Source organism: Mobula hypostoma, chromosome 9, assembly GCF_963921235.1.
Source record: "Mobula hypostoma chromosome 9, sMobHyp1.1, whole genome shotgun sequence".
Lineage (NCBI taxonomy): Eukaryota > Metazoa > Chordata > Chondrichthyes > Myliobatiformes > Myliobatidae > Mobula > Mobula hypostoma.
The window spans coordinates 128,063,188-128,087,290 of record NC_086105.1 but is presented as its reverse complement, the minus strand read 5'-3'; the positions used below and the strand labels follow the sequence as shown (position 1 = coordinate 128,087,290).

At 40.5% G+C, this 24,103-nt stretch overlaps 1 protein-coding gene across 1 annotated transcript in view; it reads right to left on the bottom strand.

Annotated features, from left to right (window-relative positions):
- Positions 1–16,487: 16,487 nt before the first annotated feature.
- Positions 16,488–24,103, bottom strand: part of shisa9a (shisa family member 9a) — a 390,837-nt gene continuing 383,221 nt past the window's right edge. The window contains exon 4 of the mRNA XM_063059100.1: positions 16,488–23,584. Coding sequence (XP_062915170.1) covers positions 23,211–23,584 — 374 coding nt within the window. The 3' untranslated portion in view covers positions 16,488–23,210. The remainder of the gene's footprint in view (positions 23,585–24,103) is intronic.

The window sequence follows — 24,103 nt, the reverse complement described above, 5'->3', positions numbered from 1 at the left end:
CCAAGTTAGAGATGGAATCAGATGCATGTCAGCTATGATAGGGTTACGAGACTTAACATTGTAAGTAGCTGTGATTAATGTTCTCTCTAATTTTTAGTAGTCAGTGGGTGCAAAAATCTTATGTTGTGCAAATTTTTTTCCTGTGACAAAAGTATGTGTGCACTGAATGCACACATGGGACAGTTTATGTAGGTGTACAAAATATTTGACATAAACTGCGCAGAATAACAACAAAATAACATACATATTTAAGTCACACACACAAAGAATGCTGGTGAACACAGCAGGCCAAGCAGCATCTATAGGAAGAGGTACAGTCGACGTTTCGGGCTGAGACCCTTTGTCAGGGCTAACTGAAAGAAGAGATAGTAAGAGATTTGAAAGTGGGAAGGGGAGGGGAAGATCCAAAATGATAGGAGAAGACAGGAGGGGGAGGGATGGAGCCAAGAGCTGGAAAGTTGATTGGCAAAGGGGATGTGAGAGGATCATGGGACAGGAGGCCTAGGGAGAAAGAAGGGGGGGGACCCAGAGGATGGGCAAGGAGTTAAAGTGAGAGGGACAGAGGGAGAAAAAAAGAGAGAATAAATAAGTAAATAAATAAATAAAGGAAGGAAGGAAGGAAGGAAAGAAGGATGGGGTAAGAAGGGGAGGAGGGGCATTAATGGAAGTTAGAGAAGTCAATGTTCATGCCATCAGGTTAGAGATATTTAATTTTTATCATATTTAAGTCACTCAGTTATTTTTCTCTCTCCTGTCTTTGGCACTTACTCATTCTTTGTAAACTCTATCTCAACTAATAGAATTTCCATCCCATTGATAGCTTTGATTCTCATTAACATATCCAAATAACATTCACCTAAACAGTTTCTTAGCTTGTTTTTGAGTTGATTCATTAGGCTAAAACCTTGTTCACAGTCCGCACTAGACGCAAGAAAAGTTCCCCCAATGTCCATCAACTGTGCAAGGTCGCAAAACTGTTCATTTTGAAGTACAAGTGCCACATTTGAGCAAAGTTTGAAATCAGTTTGGATTTAATTTTTTCTTGCACGAAAAATTTGAAATCATTAAACTGTCTAACTATTACAATATTTTCAGTTATTAAATCATGATATTTTAGACATAAGGCATAAACTTGTTCATCGCCAAATGTGAAGTTACAATCTGCAATTGCGGAGAAATCAAAAGCTGACCATTCTTCCACCTCAACTTTGATCTCCTCTGGGTTTGATCATTTTTGCTCTTGCTCATCTGCACTCAACCTGTAACGGGTAATGACGGGTTCTATTGCCTGAGCTTTTGTACACCCAAATGCGATTTACTTGCCAAATGATGCTTCAAAAAGTCAAGTTTCCAAATATCATCCCACTTCTTTCCACTAGCAAATTCTCCAGCAACTTTCTCATCACGACAATACAAACAGATAACTCCAGTTTCTGAATCATACATAAATATTTCTCGTTGTTGAACGTTCATGACCTCATGAGCTTTCGGTGCAGCAGTTTCTACTATTTTGTTAAGGCATTCAACTTTAAACAAATTTGCAGTTCTTTTGCACTTCACGCCCTTTGCTTCTTTTGAATTCGACATAGTGAATCAATATTTTTTCCAATAAAAACTTAGTAAGCTATCTACAGGATTTGAAATAGATCTTTGTAAACTTTACGATATGAACACTGTCCGTCAAACATGGCGCCGCTGTGATGCAGCTGTACAAACTGGAACAGGAAAGGTGACGTGACGTACATTGTGGTATTTGAAAAACCGACTAACTAGTTAACAGAAACAGTTAGCTAAAAGATTATTTTCAGTAAGTATAATTATTAACTGCTACATTATTTTAGGTAACTAACCTTTTGTGCACACATTCATTTCCTTTGTGCGTTGGTTGAAAAACGTGTGCACACGCACATGTGCACAGCTTAGAGGGAACTATGGTTGTGATGCTTCACTCCCCAATGAGCTGAATTGCTTTTTATGCACGCTTTGAAAGGGAGAATAAAACTGTATCTGTGTGATTCCATGCGGCATCCCGTAACCCTGTGATATCTGTCTCAGAGGCCAATGTCAGAATATCTTTCAAGAGGGTGAACACTCACAAGGTGTCAGGCCCCAATGGTGTACCAAGCATGGCACTTCAAACCTGTGCCAACCAAATGGCTGGAGGGTTCAAAGACATCTTTACTGTGCCACTGCGGAGCTGGAGGTTCCTATGTGTTTCAAAGGGGCAATCATACTGGTCTCTAAGAAAAGCAGGGTGAGCTAGCTCAACAACTATCACCCAGTGGCACTCGTATCTACTGTGATGAAGTGCTTTGAGAGGTTGGTCATGGCTAGAATTAACTCCAGCCTCAGAAAGGACCTGGACCCAGTACAATTTTCCTATGGCCACAATAGGTCTATAGGGAATGTAATCTCACTGGCTGTCCACTCTGTCTTGGATCTCCCGGACAACAGAATTACCCACGTCAGGTTGCTGTTTATTGATTACACCTCAGCGTTCAACATCATCATCCCGTCAGGACGATTCAGCAAGCTTCAAAGCCTAGGCCGCTGTATCTCCCTCTGCAACCGGATCCTTAACTTCATCATCAGTGACACAGTCAGTGCCTATCAGAAATAAGATCTCCTCCTCACTGACAATGAACTCGGGAGCATCTGAAGAATCCGCGCTTAGCCTGCTGCTTTACGCTTATGACTGTGTGGCTGGGCAAAGCTCAGAAGCCACCTATAAATCCACCGATGACACAACTGTGTTGGCAGACAGTGACGAGGAGGTGCACAGGAGTGAGTTAGATCTGCTGGTTAAATGGTGTTGCAACAACAGCCTTACAGTCAACATCAGTAAGACCCAAGTTATTGATTGTGGCTTTCAGAAGGGGGAGTCAGGAAAACAAACACCAGTCCTCATTGAGGGCTCAGCAGTAGAAAGTTTAAACATGGAACCCTGATCAGTGATGACTGGCATTGTAAAGCGATAGCGCCGCTACGCTATCATGCTGCCCATCAGCGAGGATTGTGCTGGGCAGCCCCCAAGTGTCACCATGTTTCCATACCAACAAAGTATGCTCGATACTTACTAACCTTATCCATATGTCTTCGGAGTGTGGATAGAAAACAGACCACCCAGAGGAAACCCATCCAGTCACAAGGAAAACCTGCAAGCTCCTTACAGACAGCGGCAGGAATTAAAACCCAAAAAGGTTTGAAAAAGGAACGGATAAGCAGATTCAAGTTCCCGGGTAATCAACATCTCTGAAGATCTATCCTGGGACCAACAGATTGATGTCAATACGAAGAAGGCACGCTAGTGGCTGTATTTCATTTGTAGTTTGAGGAGATTTGGTATGTCACCAAAGACTTGAAAATTCTCCAGATGTACCACGGAAAGTATTCCAGCTGGTTGCATTACTGCCTGGTACGGAGGTGCCATTGCACGGAATCAGAAAAAGCTGCAGCGGGTTGTAAACTCAGCCAGTTCCATCATCGAGGACATCCTCAAAATGCAATGCCTCAAGAAGGCGGCATGCATATCTAAGGACCATCACCCTCCAAAACATGACATAGTCTCCTTACTACCGTCGGGGAGGAGAAAGAGGAGGCTGAAGCCACACACTCAGTGTTTTAGGAACAGCTTCATTGCCTCTGCCATCAGGTTTCTGAATGGTGTACCTCACAATTTTGCTTTCTTATTGTACTACTTATTTATATTTTTATATTTCTCATATTAATTTAGTCATGTTTATGTATTGCACTGTACTGCTGCCAGAAAAATAACAAACTTCACAACATACGCCAGTGATAAACAAGTCTGATTCTGATCTCCACAGCTCGCCGATTTCAAATCCACATCCAGGTGCTTCAAGCCGCACTCTGGAGGTTTGCTGAGACTATAATTAAGCTACCTCCATCACAGTATTATATATTGTAAATACAGACATCGGCAGGACTGCACATGAAGGCAGAATGACTGACTGATAAAATTCTCTTCAATGCTGCCATTAAAAATAATTCACATTACAAAATGTTTGTATAGATACTATTACTGACCAACTGATCAACTGAGTTTGCAGCTTATAATCATTTCACGAGACTGAGTGCATTGCCCATCAAAATATTTTTCTGCCATAGAAGCATTAATACAATTATCTCAAATGACTTCTTCTGCTGTAATGCCTGTTGTGTTTCAGTCAGGAGGTATAAAAATAATTTGTAGGACATTGCCTGTACCAACACAAATAGTGATAAGCCACTGTGGTAAACACATGCAATTGCGCAATGAAGTATTAAAATAAGGTAACTGTTTATAATGACAAATTGCCAGCTAGATCTCTGTGAATTACTGCTGTATCATTAACTCTTATTAACGCTGCTGAATTATCAGTGGCTCTGCATGGTAGTCTGAAACTCCATGGGCAATGGGCCCACAATAACAATGACTTAATAAAATGCTCAATGTTCTAACAAACCTTGCACTACACATTGTATACCTCAAAGTCAGTATAAAGAAAACAAAATAGTTTTGCTGTACTTATCAATTGAAATGTTGTGAAATGTAATGACAGGGAATAATAAGTCTATGAAACTATGTAGATATAATTTAAAACTGTGTTAGGTGGGCAATATTTTAAACACGCCATGTCATTAAACATTGAATAATTTGATATGTAATTTGAATAAGAAAAAATACATGTCATTTGTAACTCAAGACAGTTAAGCATGATGCAATTTTTAAATCTCACCTCAATGTATTTATGGATTCAAAATATCCATCGGTGTGAAAATATCAGGGCAATTTATTTTGTTCTGTGGAAATAAAACAAGAAACATAGAAAATAACCACACATTGTCTGCAGAGTGACACTTGTTGAGAAAATTCATGGTGAAGAATCTCAAATATCATTCACACGTTCAGTTATATTTATGTTTATCTCTTGGTTACGTGCAAATGGCCTATTTTCAAATTATGGGTCTTTGTCATGCAAATGGATGGATTCAGTCCAGGACCACTCCTCCTTTAATTCGCTGGTTCACACAGTATTGTCAATAGACATTCTGAACAAATATTTGGCTGGTGTTTTGTATTAATAATAATGGTGGAGCTAACACTGTTTATAGTTACTATAGATAATACGGCAACAGCCTTTAGCACAAGCTTTCTATCAGGAATTTTGGGTCAGGTTACATTGTTTCCTCAAAATCTTTGCTATGCCAGCACCCTGCTGAGAGACATTTACCATTAAAGTATATGGTAAGGTGTAAAGCTGCCGCAGTTACAATTAAATTGCTAAATACTCTAAAGAAAACACATTTAGATTGACATAGATTGTAACATTATCATTAATCTAGTTATTAATAACCACTTTTATCCTGAAAATTTATTTTTGTGTTAATAGTCGATACCAGGAGCTGGTAGAGACAGGAGTGGAGGGCACGACGTGAGCCTATAGAGGTGGGGTGTAGAGGTTTTGCTGGCTGCTCACTGTGCTGAACCTACTCTCTCCTTGGCATTATGGGGGCTGCAAAGAAAAGAGCCGTCAGGATCGTCACAGAGACGGCTGAGCAAACCTGTGGATCAAGAAGTATGACCTGTGGATCAGTGCTGCCTAGGTATAAACCAAGGCCCGATCAATCCTGGCTGGGTCGCCTGAGCGAGCGTGTCTGATGTTGGAAGACCCAAAACACCCGATGACTCCAAGTTACATCACTGATGATGTGTCCCAGCACAACCTAGGATGTATCTCAGCAGCACGCTTGTAAATTTTAATTATTGCAGATTTAAAAATTATTCTTTCTTTTCCAGACTCTGCTCTTTTGGGCTTTTTCTCTTAATCCCCCTCATTTTCTCTTCACCATTCACTTTCTCTCAGTGACTTTACATGGAATTAAGTACGCTATACCCAGTACTGGGTATTTAACTCGATGTAACACAGTAAGCTATTTGTACCGTGCTGTGCATCTAGGTCCAAAGGAACATTGTTTCATTTGACTATGGTTGAATTGACAACAAACTTGAACTTATTTGAACTGTTTAGTTTAAGTGCTGTGGAATCAATGTTTGACCTCTGTTGCATGTACTAAATGCTTACCTGGTACAACCTCTGGTAGTACCCTCCCCTCACGTTTTGTAGGCAGCTGTCAGTAAGTCACTTCGTACTCATGATTATCCCTAACAATTGACAACATTCAAAAGCTATTAAATGCCAATTGAATGATTTTTGAATCAATTAAAACAATTACAAATATTAAGATCAAGTAAATAAAAAAATGTAAAATGCCTCAAATTTATTGGCCCGATGTAACTTTCTCTTTAGTTGCATGGGCTTATTGTTACTGTGTCTAAAATGATACAGGTTCGGCAGCTTCCCCAGACTAATTACTGGGAAATTCAGCAAGTTTGTGCTCCTGTGCTGAGCCTCATATGCATTCTAGCATGGGAGCTAAACAGTCGATGGCAATGCCTAGCCAGTAAGTTTAGGACTTTAACTTTCACAAAGGTGTCCTGAGCATCGTGAAGCATATGGATATTATATGCTAATTGTTCCACTGGAAATTGATGGCATTTCAATCAAGATCCAGTCCATCAGGACCAAATTTCTCAAGCAGAGAACAGCAACCAGCCGTCATTATATCACTGGAAATACAGCTACAAACAAATATCTACACCTACATCTTCCAATTGGGATTCTTCAATCCAATTGGTTGAAGAAATATAGTCTTGCTTTTCTTGGCCACTAAGACAGCCTTCAGTTGTAAAGCCCAGTTAATTGGCATAAATTAATCATGCCTATCTTTATAATTAGAAAATAGTTAAACCTAACTACTTTCAGAACAATAGCACCCTTCAAGTTATGATCTAATAATGTACAATTGACAGAATCCATTTATTTATGTGTGTGTGTGTGTGTGTGTGTGTGTTTATTTATTTACAGATATACCATAGAACAGGCTTCTGACCCAGCAACCTATCTATTTAATCTTAGCCTAATTGCAGGTCAGTTTATCAGGATGAATTAACCTACCAATCGATACGTCTTTGGACTGTTGGAGGAAACCGGAGCACCCGGAGGAAACCCATGCACTCACGGGAAGGACATACAAACTTCTTACAGAGGACATCAGAATTAAACTCCGAACTCTGACGCCCTGAGCTGTAATAGCGTAGCGCTAACCCTGGTGCTACTGTGGCACCCAGTCCAGTCCGGACTCATGGATTCTGACCCGGATGCTACAGTTCCTCATATCCAACAACAATGCAGTGAGAACCTTTTTAAATACTTCAACACCATTGTTGCTTTTATCAATTGCTTGTGTGTTTGTGTGTGGCTGCTTATGATTATACAATTTGGGTGACGAGGTTGCAAGCTGTTCAATACTTGGTTGTCACATTAATACTTTGCCTCATCTGCAGTATCATATCTGTGACATACAGCACTGTGCAAAAGTCTTAGGCACATATATATATATATATATATATATATATATAGCTAGGTAGTAACTTTATGTGTTGCACTGTACTAATACTGCAAAAAAAAACAAATTTCACGTGAGTGATTATAAACCTGATTCTGATATGGGTCTTTACTGTGGGAAGGGGCCAGGGAGAAGGGAATCATGGTTGGGAAAAGGAGAAGTGGGAGGGGAGGGAGTGGGAAGCACCAGAGAGACATTCTGTAATGTCTGTTTGATCTGTTTGGAATCAAGTGACCTTGCCTGGTGTCTCAGGGCTGGGTGTGTCTGCATCCTCCTCCCCGGCACACATTCTCTGCCACCTGTCCCACACCCCTCCCGCGGTGCCTCATCTTCGTCATTCCCAACATCCTTTGTTCCCACCAGATTTACAAACTCCCTCTCTGCTCCATGTCGACAAATACAGTATTGTCCAAAAGCCTTAGGGCTCCTAGCTAAATATATGTGCCAAAGACTTTTGCACAGTACTGTATGCAAAGTGCTTAACAGACTTTGCACCACACAACCTTTATCCTCCATGTGCTTTTCTTTCAAACTGATAATTGCTCACCAGGAACAGCATTTTTGATGCAGATCAGGGCACATGAATTGGGGGAAAAAAACAGTGAGGAGCATTGAAGCACAAGATTTCTCACTGAAACTGTAAAGCATCCCAGATATGACTAGAAAATGGAGAAGCGAGTAAACCTGCACACTGCTTCATTGTTATCCTGCAGTGCACAGGAACAAAGAAAAAAATACCTTGCTGAATATTGCATGAACTCAACTGCAACTCTCATTTTCTGAGATCACTAAATTGCATAACTCTGAGGGCTAATATAATTAAGTTGTCCTGATAGTGAGAAGCTATAATTCTCCAGAGGCATTGACTGGAAAATCAGCGGGCATACCGCACAAGGTTAATCTCAAGCAATGTTCACCCAAGTTTCCGATAAAGGACTCACAAAAGCTAGAAGGAATAAACTTCTAAGCCTATCCCCATCTACATGCAAATAAGGCTCTGCAGTGTCTGAGTGCATTTCCCCACATGATCTCAATCATCACAGCGGGTAGCTAGAACTTTCTCTGTGGAAGAGAGAATGAGAGATAAAAGATCAACTTCTGCAGGTTTTGCTCCTCTTCCATATACAGAGTCACTGAAGCCTTGAGCAAGCTGTTGGTCATTTCCTGTAGGAGAAGGGATTGTATAATAGAGGATATTTCTAACAGTAATGAGAGGGATACAATTAAAATTCTCTTACAAAGCAAACAATGTTGGTATGCAAGGTCATAGTCTTTCCTCTGGGAACTTCAGTATAAAATGTCATTATCAACTGGTCCTTCACTCGACTGCACATCTTGAAAATATCAAAACTATGTTTTAAAACAGGATAGATGTAGCTAAGAGTGTCAAATTAAAAGTAATATGCATTATACAGTAATTCTGGTAGTCAAAAATATACGACAAGAACAAGAAAGAACGCCATTTCAGCAGTTCAAGTAATCAGAATGAACTGCTTCAAAACATGTATTTCTGTTAAAGATTGAAGTGATAGCTTTGAGCTTCCAGTGAACTGATTTCACATTAAACAATCTGAGTAAACTGCCATGCCATACGTACAATTTTTATCCTTTGAAACTAGATTTCTTTCAGATTGTTACGAGCTTAAAGTCTTTGAGAAAAGGACAAATGCAACTATTATTTGCATATGGGAAGGTATTCCGTGTGAATTATTACAAAAAGATAATGAAGAACTTCAAATAATCTCAAAAGCTACAAGATGAAAACCTAAACACAAAGTACTCTGCAGATGCCGGGGTCAAAGCAACACTCACAACACGCTGGAGGAACTCAGCAGGTTGGGCAGCATCGGTGGAAATGATCAGTCAACGTTTCGGGCCGGAACCCTTCGTCAGGACTGCAGGAGGAAGGGGCAGAGGCCCTATAAAGAAGGTGGGGGGAGGGTGGGAAGGAGAAGGCTGGTAGGTTCCAGGTGAAAAACCAGTAATGGGAAAGATAAAGGGGTGTGGGAGAGGAAGCGGGGAAGGGATAGGCAGGAAAGGTGAAGAAGGAATAAGGGAAAACACAATGGGTAGTAGAAGGAGGTGGAGCCATGAGGGAGGTGATAGGCAGCTCGGGGAGGGGGCAGAGTGAAATAGGGATAGGGGAAGGGAGGGGGAGGGAATTACCGGAAGTTGGAGAATTCTATGTTCATACCAAGGGGCTGGAGACTACCTAGACGGTATATGAGGTGTTGCTCCTCCAACCTGAGTTTAGGCTCATTATGGCAGTAGAGGAGGCCATGTATGGATATGCCCGAATGGGAATGGAAAGCAGAGTTGAAGTGGATGGCAACCGGGAGATCCTGTCTGTTGCGGCGGACAGAGCGGAGAAGATGAAAACCTAACAGTTTACACCCATTACTTAGTGGTAATATAACCGGGAATATTTCAACCAAGACTGTAGAAGATTTAATAAATTATGTAATTTTACAAGCTCATTAATGCAGTCTCAAAGCTCACAATCTACTATATAAAATTAATAGTATGTTTGTGATTCTGCTCACCTACTTTATGGTTGATGTGCTGCGATGTTTTCCCTGGCAGAGGTGTTTAGCCAAGGGAGTAAGTGGCTGGCCATTCAGGAGCAGGATTTTCTGATCTAGGGGCTATTCTTAGTACTGCATACCAAGACAAACACTAGGTGCTGCTGGAAGATCATTGGTCTGGTGAAAAATGCAATTTAGTCTGCCCAAAATCTGTTAGTCTTCCAGATCAATGATGAGATGCTTGGAAGAGAATCTCAGAATGAATCTCAAGGTAGTATGACTGTACTACAGTTTTGAGTTCAATTCCAGCGTCCTCTGTAAGGAATCTCTGTACATCCTCCCAGTGGAATGAGTGGGTTTTACCCGGGTGCTCCAGTTTCTTAAAAACGTACCAAATAGGTTAATTGGTCACTGTAAATTGTCCTGTGATTAGGTTAGGACTAAATCGGGGTTGTCAGAGGTTGCGGGGATAGTGCAGCTCGAAGGCCCAGAAAGACCTACTTCATGCTAAATTTAAAAAATAAATAAAATATGGTGTGATAAATATGTACAGTAACTGTACTTTGACTTTGAGAATGCTGCTGTCTGCTACATTCCAGGCTACAGGAGTATGGACTTACTTAGGGATGCAGTGAGGCTTGGTGCAGCCAATGCAGAGGCTCTGTGGGTAAGGACTGCAGTCTAATATCCCACCACCACTAGACTTTGAGGAGCAAAGCCCTGTGTAAAACTCTCACTTGAAGCTTGTGTCTTCCAGAGGCCACAGGCTCTCGCAATAATGCTTGAACATCAACAATCTAACATCACAGATACGTAGAGTGGGTGTGGAGAGGATGTTTCCTATGGTGGGAGAGTCTAAGACCACAGTCTCAAAATAGAGGAAAGACCTTTTAGAACAGAGATGAGGCAGAATCCCTTTAGCCAGGGAGTGGTGAATCTGTGGAATTCATTGCCACAGTTGGCTGTGGAGGCCAGTCACTGGGTATATTTAAGGCAGAGGGGGCTGGGAACCTGAGCCCCAGGTCAGTAAGGGAAGGATTTGACCAGAAGATAGATGTCAAGGGAAATATTGAAAGGCAAAATCGAAATAACAGATATGATGGGTCGGATAGTTTGAAGTGTGTATATTTTAATGGTAGGAGTATTCTGGGTAAGGGTGATTAACTTAAAGCATGGATCAGTACATAGAACTACAATATTGCAGTTATTACTGAAACTTGGTTGTGAGAAGGGCAGGAATGGGTGATTAGCGTACCAGGTGTTTGAAGTTTTAGAAAAGATAGAGGGTAAGGTAAAAGTAGGGGGTGGGAAATTTCACTACTAATCAGGGACAATATCACAGCTGCATTTAGGGGAGACATAATGGAGGGGTCAGACTCTCCATTTGGGTGGAACTCAGGAATAGGAAGGGTGCAATCACGCAGAGTAAGAAACTATGTAAAAATAATAAGGTTGTTGTCATGGGGAATTTCAACTTCCCTAATATAATCTGCGGCTTCTTAGAATAAGGGGTTTAGATGGGGCTGAATTTGTTAAGTGTATCCAGGAAGGTTTCTTCAAATCAAGATGTGGACTGTCCAATGAGAGGAGGGGCTGTACTGGACCTCGTGTTGGGTAATGAACCGAGCCAGGTTACTGATCTTTCAACAGTTAGGGAACAGTGACCATAACTCCTTAACTCTCAGGATAGCTATCGAAAAGGATAGGTATGGTCCTTGTGGCTTAAAGGCCCAGAAAGACCTACTTCAAAGACCCCAATTTTTAAATTGGAGTGGGGTAAATTACGAGGGAACTAAGAAGCGTTAATTGGGAATACATTTTCTCTGGCAAGTCCACATCAGACATATGGAGGGTGCTTAAAGAGAAGAGATTGCTGGGCTCTTGACCAGTATATATGTGTCCTCTCTAACCACAGGTGAGGCCCCAGTAGTTAATGTTGTACCGCTATTTAGGAAGGGAACTATGGGAAATCCTGGGAACTTTAGACTGGTGAGTCTCACATCAGTTATAGGGTAGTTGCTGGATCTGGGAACCCATGACCTAATCAGGGAGAGCCACATGGCTTGTGCATGGCAAAGGTGCCTCACCAACTTGATTGAGTTTTTGACAAGGTGATGAGAGATATTGATGAGGGCAGGGCAGTGGATGTTGCTTACATAGATTTTAGTAAGATGCTTGACAAAGTCCCTCCAGAAGATTAGGATGCATGGGGTGCATGGCAAAGTGGCTGCTTTGATTCAGAACTGGCTTGCGCATTGAAGACAGAGCTAAAGGGACTTATTCAAGCTGGAGGTCTGTAATTACTGGAGTTCCACAGGAATCTGTGCTGGAACCTCTGCTGCTTGTGATGCATATGAATTTTATAGGCATCTGTTAGTTTCATGAGACCATAGATTTGTGCCTTGGAAGGTTTCCAGGGCACAAGCATGGGCAAGGTTGATTGGAAGACCAGCAGTTGCCCATGCTGCAAGTCTCCCCTCTCCACGCCACCGATGTTGTCCAAGGGAAGGGTATTAGGACCCATACAGCTTGGCACCAGTGTCATCGCAGAGCAATGTGTGATTAAGTGCCTTGCTCAAGGACACACACACTGCCTCAGCCAAGGCTCGAACTAGTGACCTTCAAATCACTAGACGAATCCCTTAACCACTTGGGCCACACACCAAGTATAAGAATGACCTGGATGGAAATGCAGATGAGTGGGTTAGTAAATTTGTGGATAATACCAAGATTGGTGGAGTTATGAATAGTGTAGAAGATTGGCAAAGAATACAGCCTGATATAGATCATTTGCAGATATAGACTGAGAAATGGCAGATGTAGTTTAACCCAGATAAACGTGAGGTGTTGCACCTCAGTAGGGCAAATGCAAGGAGACAGTACTCCTTGCAAGATCTTAACAGTGTTGCTGTGCAGAGCAATCTTGGGATCCAAGTTTATAGCTCCTTGAAGTTCATAGCCTACACAGGCTGGTAAGGTGGTTAGGCCACAGTTGTGGATGCCACACTATAGGAAGGATGTTGAGGCTTTGGAGAGAATGTAGAAGGATTCTTCCTGGTTTAGATAGCAAGTGCTATCATGAGAGGCTGGATAATCTTGATTGTTTTCACTGAGTGACAGAGGCTGAGAGGAGATCTGATGGAGGTATACAAGATTATGAGAGGCATAGAGTAGACAGAGGGTGTCTGGTTCCCAGGACTGAAACTCTAATACCAGAAGGCATGCATTGAAAGTGGGAGGGGATAGGTTCAAGGGAGATGTGAAGGTTAAGATTTTTACTCAGAGAGTGGTGGATGCCTGAAATGTGCTGCCTGGTGTGGTGGTAGAGGCAAATATGTTACAGGCGTTTAAGAGACGTTTAGATAGGCACATGAATGTAAGGAAGATGGAGGGATATGGACATGGTGTAGGTAGGAGGGATTAATGTTTGGCTGTTTTTGGATTTGCTTTTCAGCCGGTTCAGCACAGTATTGTGGGCTGAATGGTCTGTTCCTGAGGTATTCTGTTCTATGTTGATGGATCCTTAATTAGTCAGGGCATGAAGGGATACAGAGAGAAGACAGGAGACTGGTGCTGAGTGGAAAAATGAATCAGCCATGATGAAATGGTGGAGCAGACTCAACGGGTCAAATGACCTAATTTTCTGTGCCCCTATCTTATGGTCTTATAACACTATTAATTTATATAGGAACAGGAGTAGGCCATCTGGCCCGTCAAGCCTGCTCTGCCATTCAATAAGGTCATGGCTGATCTGGCCATGGACTCATCTCCACCTACCCGCCTTTTCCCGATAACCTTTAATTCCCCTATTATGTAAACATCTATCCAACCTTGTCTTAAATATATTTACTGAGGTAACCTCCACTGCTTCATTGGACAGACAATTCCACAGATTCACCACTCTCTAGGAAAAGCCGTTCCTCCTCATCTCTGACCTGAATTTACTCCCCTGAATCTTGAGGCTATGTCCCCTAGTTCTAGGCTCACCTTCCTCTATCTTATCTATCCCTTTCAGAATTTTGTTTGCTTCTATAAGATCTCTCATTCTTTTGAATTCCAGCGAGTACAGTCCCAGGTGACTCAGTCTCTCCTCCTGGTCTAATCCCCTCATCTCTGGAATCACCTGGTGAACCTCCTCTGAACCGCCTCCAAAGCCAGTATATCCTTCCTCAAGTAAGGAGACCAGAACTGCAAGCAGTACTCCAGGTGTGGCCTCACCAGTGCCCTGTACAGTTGCAGAGCCTCTCTGCTCTTAAATACAATCCCTCTAGCAATGAAGGCCAACATTCCATTTGCCTTCTTGGTAGCCTGCTGCACCTGAAAACCAACCTTCTGTGATTCATGCACAAGCACTCCCAAGTCCCTCTGCACAGCAGCATGCTGCAATTTGTTACCATTTAAATAATAATCTGCTCTTTCATTTTTCCTTCCAAAGTGGATGACCTTGCATTTACCAACATTGTACTTCAGCTGCCAGACCCTTGCTCACTCAGTTAACCTATCTATATCTCTCTGCAGACTGAATAATACTGTGAATGTAAAAGAAAACCACACAGTGCTTTTTTAAAATTTCTTATTTATATTCTTTATTGATAAAGTTTATTTTTGAAATAAAATAGATCTGAAATGAAGTTCTGTCACTTTGAGATAATGAATCTTTCTAATTCTCCACCTAGGAGAGTTGTAGAGGCTCAAGACAGAGATGGATGGCACTGTAGGTTATTTAGCCATGAACTTAATACATAACAGAGCAGACAAATAATGTGATGTGGCCTTCTCTTGTCTCTGTTCCTTGGGTTTCATTTAGATTACTTGCATTGTAACAACAGGCAATTCAGTCCCACTAGTCAGCCTATGCCAAAGCTCCTGACAAGTGTCCTCCCACCTTAATTTACCTTGTGTTATCAACCTATCAGTCAAGTCCCTTTCTCATGTGCTTACTTAGCTCCCCTTTAAAGCAAACATGTTTAGCAGATGTGGCTCAGTTGGAAGACTTTCGCTTTCTGAGTCAAGAGATTATGAATTCAAGTCTGACTCAACAGACAATGCAGGAACTTGGATAAGACAGTAAGTGCAAAAGATGACTGAGCATTATACTGATGGGCGTGTCATCTTCCAGGTATGACTGCAAGCTGCAATCTTTCCTCATCACTCATGATTGTAGCACTACGTGTTCACCAAGATGGCTTTTAGTTTGCTGATCAATCTGCAGTTACAAAGTTAGTCTCTATTATCAGGGAAGATTGCACAAACCAGTGCACAAAGTGACATAGGCAGTATGATTGATCAGCACCAAAACCTAGTATTTGTTCAAAATTTCTTTTAACATTTTCATGTTGTCAACCTCTGTTGTCTTTCTAAACAGTCTGTCCATTGGTTGAGCAACTTTTGCTTCTGATACACAATTGATATTCCATCTTTTGAGTTTGTATTGAAATAAGTTCATTCTACATGTTATTAAAAGCTGCAGAATGTGGCTTTTAATAACATTGCATGTTTTTCAATGGACCAATAACACTGTTAACAGAAATGCCAATGCTTTCCAAATATTGGCAGAAGTTATACTTTGCTGCTGAGTTCCAGTCAAATTCTTGCCTCTTCGATGGTAATATAAGTATGTGATTTTATCACTGGACTCTGTACCCCAGCATGAAATGCATGAGACTGTGATCAAATTAGGGCTCAAGAAGATGTTGTAAGTGATTGTCGTAGGACACTGCGTATAGTACGGCATAAAAGATAAATATAAACAAATCCTTCTCCCTCCCATTTTTCAGAAAAAGACATATGGTAGAGTTTAATGCTGGTGTCACTGAAATAGGATAATTTTCTAATCTGTTTAAATATGGGCATTTTAGATGTTGGTACAGAAATAAATACTAGAAAGAGTTTATATTATGTAAATGGACACATCTGCAATACAAATTGATGTAGATGTTATGACACAGAAATGTGATCAATTAGCACTGTTTATTTCAGTGCTATTTGATTGAAATTGCATTTTTCTTGGAGCAATGTGTAACAGCAACCATTTTCGGATCATTCACACCCCTCTGAAATTTTAATCAGACCTCATCAGCATAAGTCAGTCTTACGCCCCCATCACGATTCCATATCAGATGCATATCAAGACCTCATCCTCCTTTTGATCTGAGGAGCAACCATCATTGATCACTCCCAAAACAATAAAGATTTAATATCATTTTGCTGCTCTGGAACCCCAGTAAGACCGTAGACCCCCCCCCCCGCCACCTACAATGGCATACATTTCTTACTGGCATTGATTCTGCCCTCTGACCCACCACTATCCCTTAGCCCTGATCCCTTAGTCTTCCAATAAACCCAAACTTCTCAGAATTACGTACCTTCCAATCAATTGAGCATCCACCATATCTCACACCCTGAAGATAATTACAGATGGAGAATCATTTCCTAACCCTTCAGCAATGAACAAAAAAAAATTCTAACAAACCTTTCAAGTAGTTGTATAAGTTTTATTGCCAAGTAAGAAATTTTTAGTCCAATACATTGTAAGGTTTCTTTACAAACATTATTTCAACATTTAATATAAACATAACGTAACCAGAAATATTTCAACCAAGACTATAGATGACATCGTAAATTATGTTATTTTTACAAGCTCATTAATAGCAGTTCACAGCAAGACAATACACATAGCAAAATAATTATGCATATACACTTAAATTATTTCCAAACTGCATGTCATTAGATATTAGTTACTGTTGTAAATAAATCCTTCAGATTCGTTCACCTGATGAAGGGCATCAAGGTGACACTGATCAAAATATTGGCCAGCTATATTGTAAATTGGAAACCTTGAAATAGAATCAGCACTCACTCACTCATGGGGACTAAAGGATTAAAGATCTGCTTGATAAAGATCCGCTAATGGCAAAAATGTAGCACCAAAGTAAAATAAAAGGCCTAAAAGCTTTACACTATATTATAATGATTATAAACTGGCCTGTGATCACGTACAGTTGCTAATTATTTATGATTTTTCATCGTTAAGCTCAGAATAGCATTTGTCAAAAAAGTCACTGTTTTTCTTGAGAGATTGCACAACAGAAACTGTGCAGACATAGATAATGATAAGGAAACAATGAATTCCCAATATCTGACTGTTAGGGATGCAGGGATTAAGATCCCAAGCACTAGTCCACTCCCTTAATGTGATATATCTCATTGTCCTGATAAAAAGTTGAGACCTACCTCAGACTAAGACCAGAGGACACAGTCTCAGAGTAGAAGGACATCCATTTAGAATGGAGGTGAAGAGGCATTTCTTTAGCCAGAGAGTGGTGAATCTGTGCAATTCGTTGCCACAGGTGGCTTTGGAGTCATTGGATATTTTTAAGGCAGAGGTTGATAGATTTTTGATTAGTCAGGGCATGAAAAGCTACAAGTAGAAAGCAGAGGCTGAAGGGGATGAAATGGTAGAGCAGACTCAATGGGCCAAATGGCCTAATTCTGCTCCTGTATCTCATGGTTTTATATTATTAGGCAGAGCTTAATCTGAAGTTTGAAAATAATGCAAATAAAGTGCTAGTAACTCGGATTAGTGTAGATCGAAAATTGACATGGACATGAAGGGCCAAATGACCTTTTTCTATGTTGTATGACTCCATAATCTTAATATAAAGCAGTTTATTTTCTCATAATTTACTCTGCACAGCTCAGTATAGATACAAAGCAAAGACAAGAAACCAATTGTTAGGGAATCATACTGCTTCTTCCATCTTGGCCTGCCTTTTCTTCCTGATTTCTATAGATCAAGATCTTGCATTTGCTATTGTAAACTTGATTTTAGTTGCACAATATTTAATAAAATATTTACTTTTCTCAATTTTTTTTAAGCTTTTGAGCTGGTGCTAAATGAAAAGGGCACAAACTGACATGAAATCCAAACTACTCTTCTTAGTTTTGATATTGGTGCTTGGTACTGCAATCAACAGTTACCAATAAGCTCTTGGGTACTCTATTGAATTGATATATTGGCTTTAAAATAGTGGGGATACTGTCACTCAAAGTAATGTTAGGTCTAAAGTTGCTCTTGTAAAAAGAAAAAAAATCTAATTTTAGACTCCTTAGCTGAAATCATTGAATCCTGTGTAATGTTTTTTTCAAATCAAGAATCAGTTACTGTAGTGATATGATCTCAGAGTTAGTGTCCGGGGACAGATAAGCAAGCAATAACAAGGGAAGGACTTAAATAACAACACTTATTACGGCATTGTCATATTATGCCAACATCCATTTCAAACTAGGAAAGCAAACCTGGATCTGACTGATGTTATTGTGTGGGGCACAAAATAATAACTTTTTACTTCTCCTTACTTCTTTCCCTACCAAATTCTCTTCTGAAGACAATGATTCATTGTGTGATAATGTAATACGATTCCAGAGACATCCATAGGTCTTTTAGGTTTCATTCATTTACTGTAGTAATCCAGCTAGGGTCTGCAAATACCATCATCAAGGCTGATTCCAGCCTCACCCATGCCCCATTCTCATCATTTAGAACAGTAGTCTTTGCTTACGGATCCCCACAGTGGGGAGCCCTACACTTAGGAATTATCTATTCACTGAAACATTCCAATTTCTCACTGTCCTCCTGTAATTCAGTAAGTCTGTGCATTATACTCAGGCATTGCTGCATCCACAGTAGGGCATAATCATGACCATTATCATTAAGTGGGATTTCTGAATGACCCAGCTCTTGAACTGAATTGAACACAAGGGTTCTTCTCCCTTTGATGTTTTGATAGACATCCTCCACTTTGCTACCTCTCGCTCTGTTTTGCGGAACACGGTTAATTTTGTTAATCCCACCATCTGAAACGTTTGTTGATAGCACAGTACGTGTGCAGGATCTTAAATTTGGTTGCTTTTGATGGGGAACCTAAACCCGTCCATGATGTTATGAGTGAATGTGTTCACATTTGTCCTTTTTCCTCATGTGATAGAGTGGATGGACTGTGGATAGAACAGACTCAATGGGTTGAATGGCCTAATTCTACTCCTATGTCTTATGGTCTTATGGATGTGCAGGTAGCCAGGGCTCTATTTGCACCCTGGTGTCCTCTCGTACACATCTCAGTGTGGGTATAAAACACACTTATTGGCTCTTAATAAGCCAAAAGATTCTTTAAGGCAATCAAGCATTAACTGTAATTGGCTGTAAAATTATAGTTTAAATGTGTCAGAATATTCAACAGGCAGATTAATATGCCATTGGCCTGCATCATGGAGTGAACTGCACTAAAATTTTCCTATGAATTCATTTTCTCCTCTTGGCCAGAGCATCATAGATGGAGAGCATTCTGAATCCATGGATTGTAGGACTCTCTAGTGAGAGAGAGAAGTACAACTTTGGAGTTTTTGCTCAGGAAAAATAAAAGATGCACAAATGCACAGCAAAGTTTCCTTAATATTTTATGCACATAACAGGAAAAAGCATTCAGAAAAATTCTGTTACATCGACTATTATATAAAATGTGCAGCAATACCACAACATTAATTCCACAGTAGACATATACTCAGCATAAAGCAGGAATGCGGCAGGGTCAGTGGTACACGAATAATATCAATTGCTGGGCAAGGACATATTTAAAATGTGGCTATAATCTGCGTTTTGATCTATGTACACTGTTTAAATTCTTATACACTAAACCAAATTAATCCTCTGTGGAATTAAAACATGAACATTTTTAACATTTACTTCTTTTTGCATCCTTCAGTCTGAGCCTGCCACTTCTGTGAGGTAAACATTCTGCCTTCAGCAAACTTGAGCACTTGTAGTGAGCATAACAAGCAAACAATGTTTTTTTCCCCAGCCAACACTCACTGTCATGTAGCATTTATTCCAACTACTGTCCATGAATACACAGAAGTGAGGGTGATCTGGACTATGATGCAGGAAAACTGGGTGCAACATTGAGGAGAAGAGACTCAAACAACTATAAGCTTTGAGCAATTTGCTCAAGAAAAATTAAAAATCATCTCAATTAGAATTGGTGTCTCCTTTTACTCTGGGCTCTCTGGCTGACACTCCTCGCATTATTTGTGATGAGCTCTCTGCAAAAACATCAGAAGAAGGCCATTGAAAAGCTCCCACAACTTGGACAGCACAAGTACCAATGCCAGATGCTTCTGGTATTACGAAGGTATAAACACCATTTAATATTGCTGCAATATTGGGTCCAAAAATTGTTGCTAAGTTGCCTTGAAAATACTACCATTAAGCAGAGAGAATGCTTAATAGGCATGTTAAATAATGTTACGGTTGTGAAATCAAAATCCCTATATCACTAATGATCCTCAAATTCTACAGTTATGTGAGCATGACATTAGGTGAATCCTAAAACAAATAATGGTTTGAATGCAAACTGAACTCAGAAGCAGGAGAAAAAGGCAAACAAGAAAACAAGGTACACAGAAGTGTGGGAGAGGAAGATCTCCCCTTGAAGTCATTCCAAAACACTTTACAACTAATGAAGATCTTTTGAAATGCAGGCACATTTGCAAGGTAGGAACAATGTAGCCAACAACCACACAGCAAGTGTCATAATGCCCAAGTCGCTGGATGCTATGATGCTGAGTGAAGGTTAAACATTGAGCAAAATATTGGGAAGAATTTTCTTTAGAAATGCTGCCACAGGCTGTAAAGAGAGAAAGACCATTGTATCAGTGAATGACGTTCACACAAAAACATAGGAATACTCTATTTGGTGCTTTGAGGACTTAAAGTGCCACAATTAAGGACTGCTGGCTTGCTCAGTTATTGAAATGTAAGACTGCTACAATGGAAAGTTGTAGTCACAGAACAGGTGAGCGAACAGTAAAAGCAGTAATGCAGGGAGGAAAAGGTAGTCATGCAATGTATTCAGTTTATTACATGCTGTATTCTTCAGGGAAACTTAGGCCTCCCTATCCTTATGCATACTTTAAATATCACTCCTATAGTAAGGAAGTCCTATGGATTGATGGCCATCTGTCAAATTCCCTCCCATTTCCTTGCTTTCCTCAGCCCTGCTCGCCATTCACCCTTTTAGATCAAAACTCATCTTGGCATGACCAGCTATGAATTAGCATTGCCAGTGGTCCAACAAAGAAGGGTTCTTGAGAATCAACTTTCAACCAGACCCTTAAATAAGCAGACAGCAGTTGTGTCCAGACCCACAAAAAGATGATTTAAGTTTATAACATGGGCCTGGTTCTAGTTGAGTGACTCCATGCCTGTTATTCCAGGTACCAACAAGGCTAGATAACAGCCTGCAAACATTCTTCTAAGGTCTCACTATAAGACGTTTATTTTCTATAAGGTTTTTATGGGACTAAAGGGATGTAAATATGGCTCTGAATTCCATAAATCTTCCATTCTGATGCTGGTCCTTTTTCATGGAGTATCCCTTCCTCTGCCCTGCCCCTCCGCCCCAGCTCTACCTCAAACTCCAGCCAGGACATGCCTGCAAGCCACGGTCTACTACTTTGCCCCTGCAGTAACTAGCTAAATGAAGTCCTCACCCACAAGTGAATCAGAGTATGCCAACTATGGATTTGGGAAGTTATCCACTTGGCATTTGTGCCAAAATGACCTGCTAACTAAGTGTGAATTTGGAATGAGAGAGACACAATAGGCCGTTCGTCCCACTCCAGTGCTGGGACTTGGTTTGAAAGCTGCTTCAGTGGCTTTTTACATGTTTCTGCTCATTTATTTTTGGTGCAGCTTTGCACCAATCACAGTGATGTCTATTGAATCTGGGCAACGAAACATTGTTTGCACTTCAGCAGTCCAGTGCCAGCAGACAGTATAAATATCTATCCTTACCTCCAATCCTCCAAAACTGTGCTGCAGAGCTTATGTTCCATTTGAGGCAGCCTCGAGAGACGGCAGAACGCAAGGCTAGACCAAAGATCCACTTACAATAAGTCGGTGGCTCACTGAAGTGTTTAAATCCATAAGATGAATGGTATTAGCATATATGGATGGAGTAAACTATTGAGAAATGAATTAAAGGTCTCTTCCTTTAGCCTTTGGGCTACAAATCATTCTACAGGGTTTATGAATATAACTCATTATGCAGCCCATAAAACAGGAAACTACATGTTTCATGAAGAACGGGAATAAAACTTTCATTTCGAGTACAGTATATATGTAATAAGTTAACTCGATGGGGTGCAGATTTTAGAACTCTGCCTAATGCTGTCAGGGCCCCATTTTCTGATCCAAACAGAAGAAATTAAAGCATCCAGGAAGCAGATACTGTAGGACATCCTGTTGAACCCATCCATCATACACAAAATTCAGGTGAAAACAAGTTGCCCCCAGCACTGGAGATAATCATTTGTTGTTTACCAAATCCAAATGCACATTCACTTATTAAAAATTGTACCCTTGATATAAAAACAACGATGATAGGAGTAGTAGAACACAATTTGTGATTCCTTTCTGAAATAGGATAGAATGAAGTGCATCTTTATTTTCTATCGCTCATTTTTTTCAGCTGCTAACCTCAGGACCTTCTGAGAGAGGCCATGACACCAATTAATTGAGAGGAAATATTCAAGAGTTCTACTTCATAAATATAGAATGCAACCGAGTGATATTATTTGATCTTAATGGCCTACTAAACCATTCTCTTGAACAAAGTACAGAATGCAGCACTATTATTAGTAGAGATTAGACGGCGCGAGTGGGTTGCCAACCATGACCAATGTGAGCGGCTCCATTATCTAGAGTAAAGGCACAACCTACATTACCCAGTCTTCCCAATGAGACTGAAGGCAGCTAAGAGTCAGCAAGCTGATCAAAAATCTCTGTTTAAGACAGGGTATGCTGTATCCACCCTTCCTTTTCCAAGTACATAGAGGAAGTTAGAAAACTACAGAAAGCATGCTCCCAATTGTCTTAAACATTCACACGTCCCAATAGCCTCCAACAGAAAACTGAAATGTGCTATTGCAATATGAACTGGTCATTTTGTTTAAGAAAATTCACAACTTATGTTTTTCAACAGAAAGTCCTTTGTTATTAACCCTTCAGTGTGTATTGCTCATATTTCAGATACCTTAGCCCAATCGCATTGGATGACAACTAGAGCACATTTCAAATCTCTTCGAATTCTGGGATAGGTAATTCTTGAACAACAGGTTTCTTTATTCATTTTCTTTAAATAAAAAAGGTGCCGATCATCACACGGTCACTTCTGTTTTGCTGTTGGTTACAAAGTACGGCTGCTGCCCCAGGTAATGCTGTGCCTGAGGGCTGGCTTTCTCAGCCAGCGGACCCACTGTGCAGGGTCTCTTGTTGGCATAGGCCTGCCGGCGGATGGTAGTGTCGTTTGTGTCCCAGGTTTTGTAGTCAGAATCGAAGACCAATGGATGCGTGTGCATCTTGGTGATTTTGTTCCTCTGCCCGGGTAGCTTGGCATTGAAGGTGTCCGAGCCATGCACTGGGTCATCATGGTCCATTGGCATCTGCACTGGGTGCAGGGGCAAGGTCCCTTTTGCTGCAAGTTCTGCAAAATGTTGGCGCTTAGCAAAGAAGTCGTCATTTGCCTTTTCAGCTAAGAAACATTAAAAAGAAAGGGAAATAAATATTAGCGATACGTTGTTTCCAAATTTAAAAAAGTAGTTGTTAGTCATGCAATGGCTCTAAAACCAGGAATAATTCCAAACAAAGCTAAATGATACAGCTTTCAATTACATTGTCTCTTTTAATGGAGCAACATTTCATATGACATTTTATAAAACATTATTTGACATGTAAAGTGATACTATACTCTGCAAGCAAAAGCTTGGTCAAAGAATTAATTTCAAGGACAGCTACACTGGCTTATAAGTAGAGAGGCTGAGAGGTTTTACAGAGATTAAGGGCCAGATACCTAAAGCCAATGCTGCCGGATGCTGAGCAAAGGTAATTAGTATGTGCAAGAAGCTAAAATTGGAGGAGCACTGAGATAATGGAGCATTGCAGGAATGGAGATCAGATGATTTAATATCCCGGAGAGGTTTTAAATCAAAAATAAGAATTTTAAAAGCAAGGTGTTTTTGGACCAAGAGGCATTTTTAGGTCTGTTAACCCA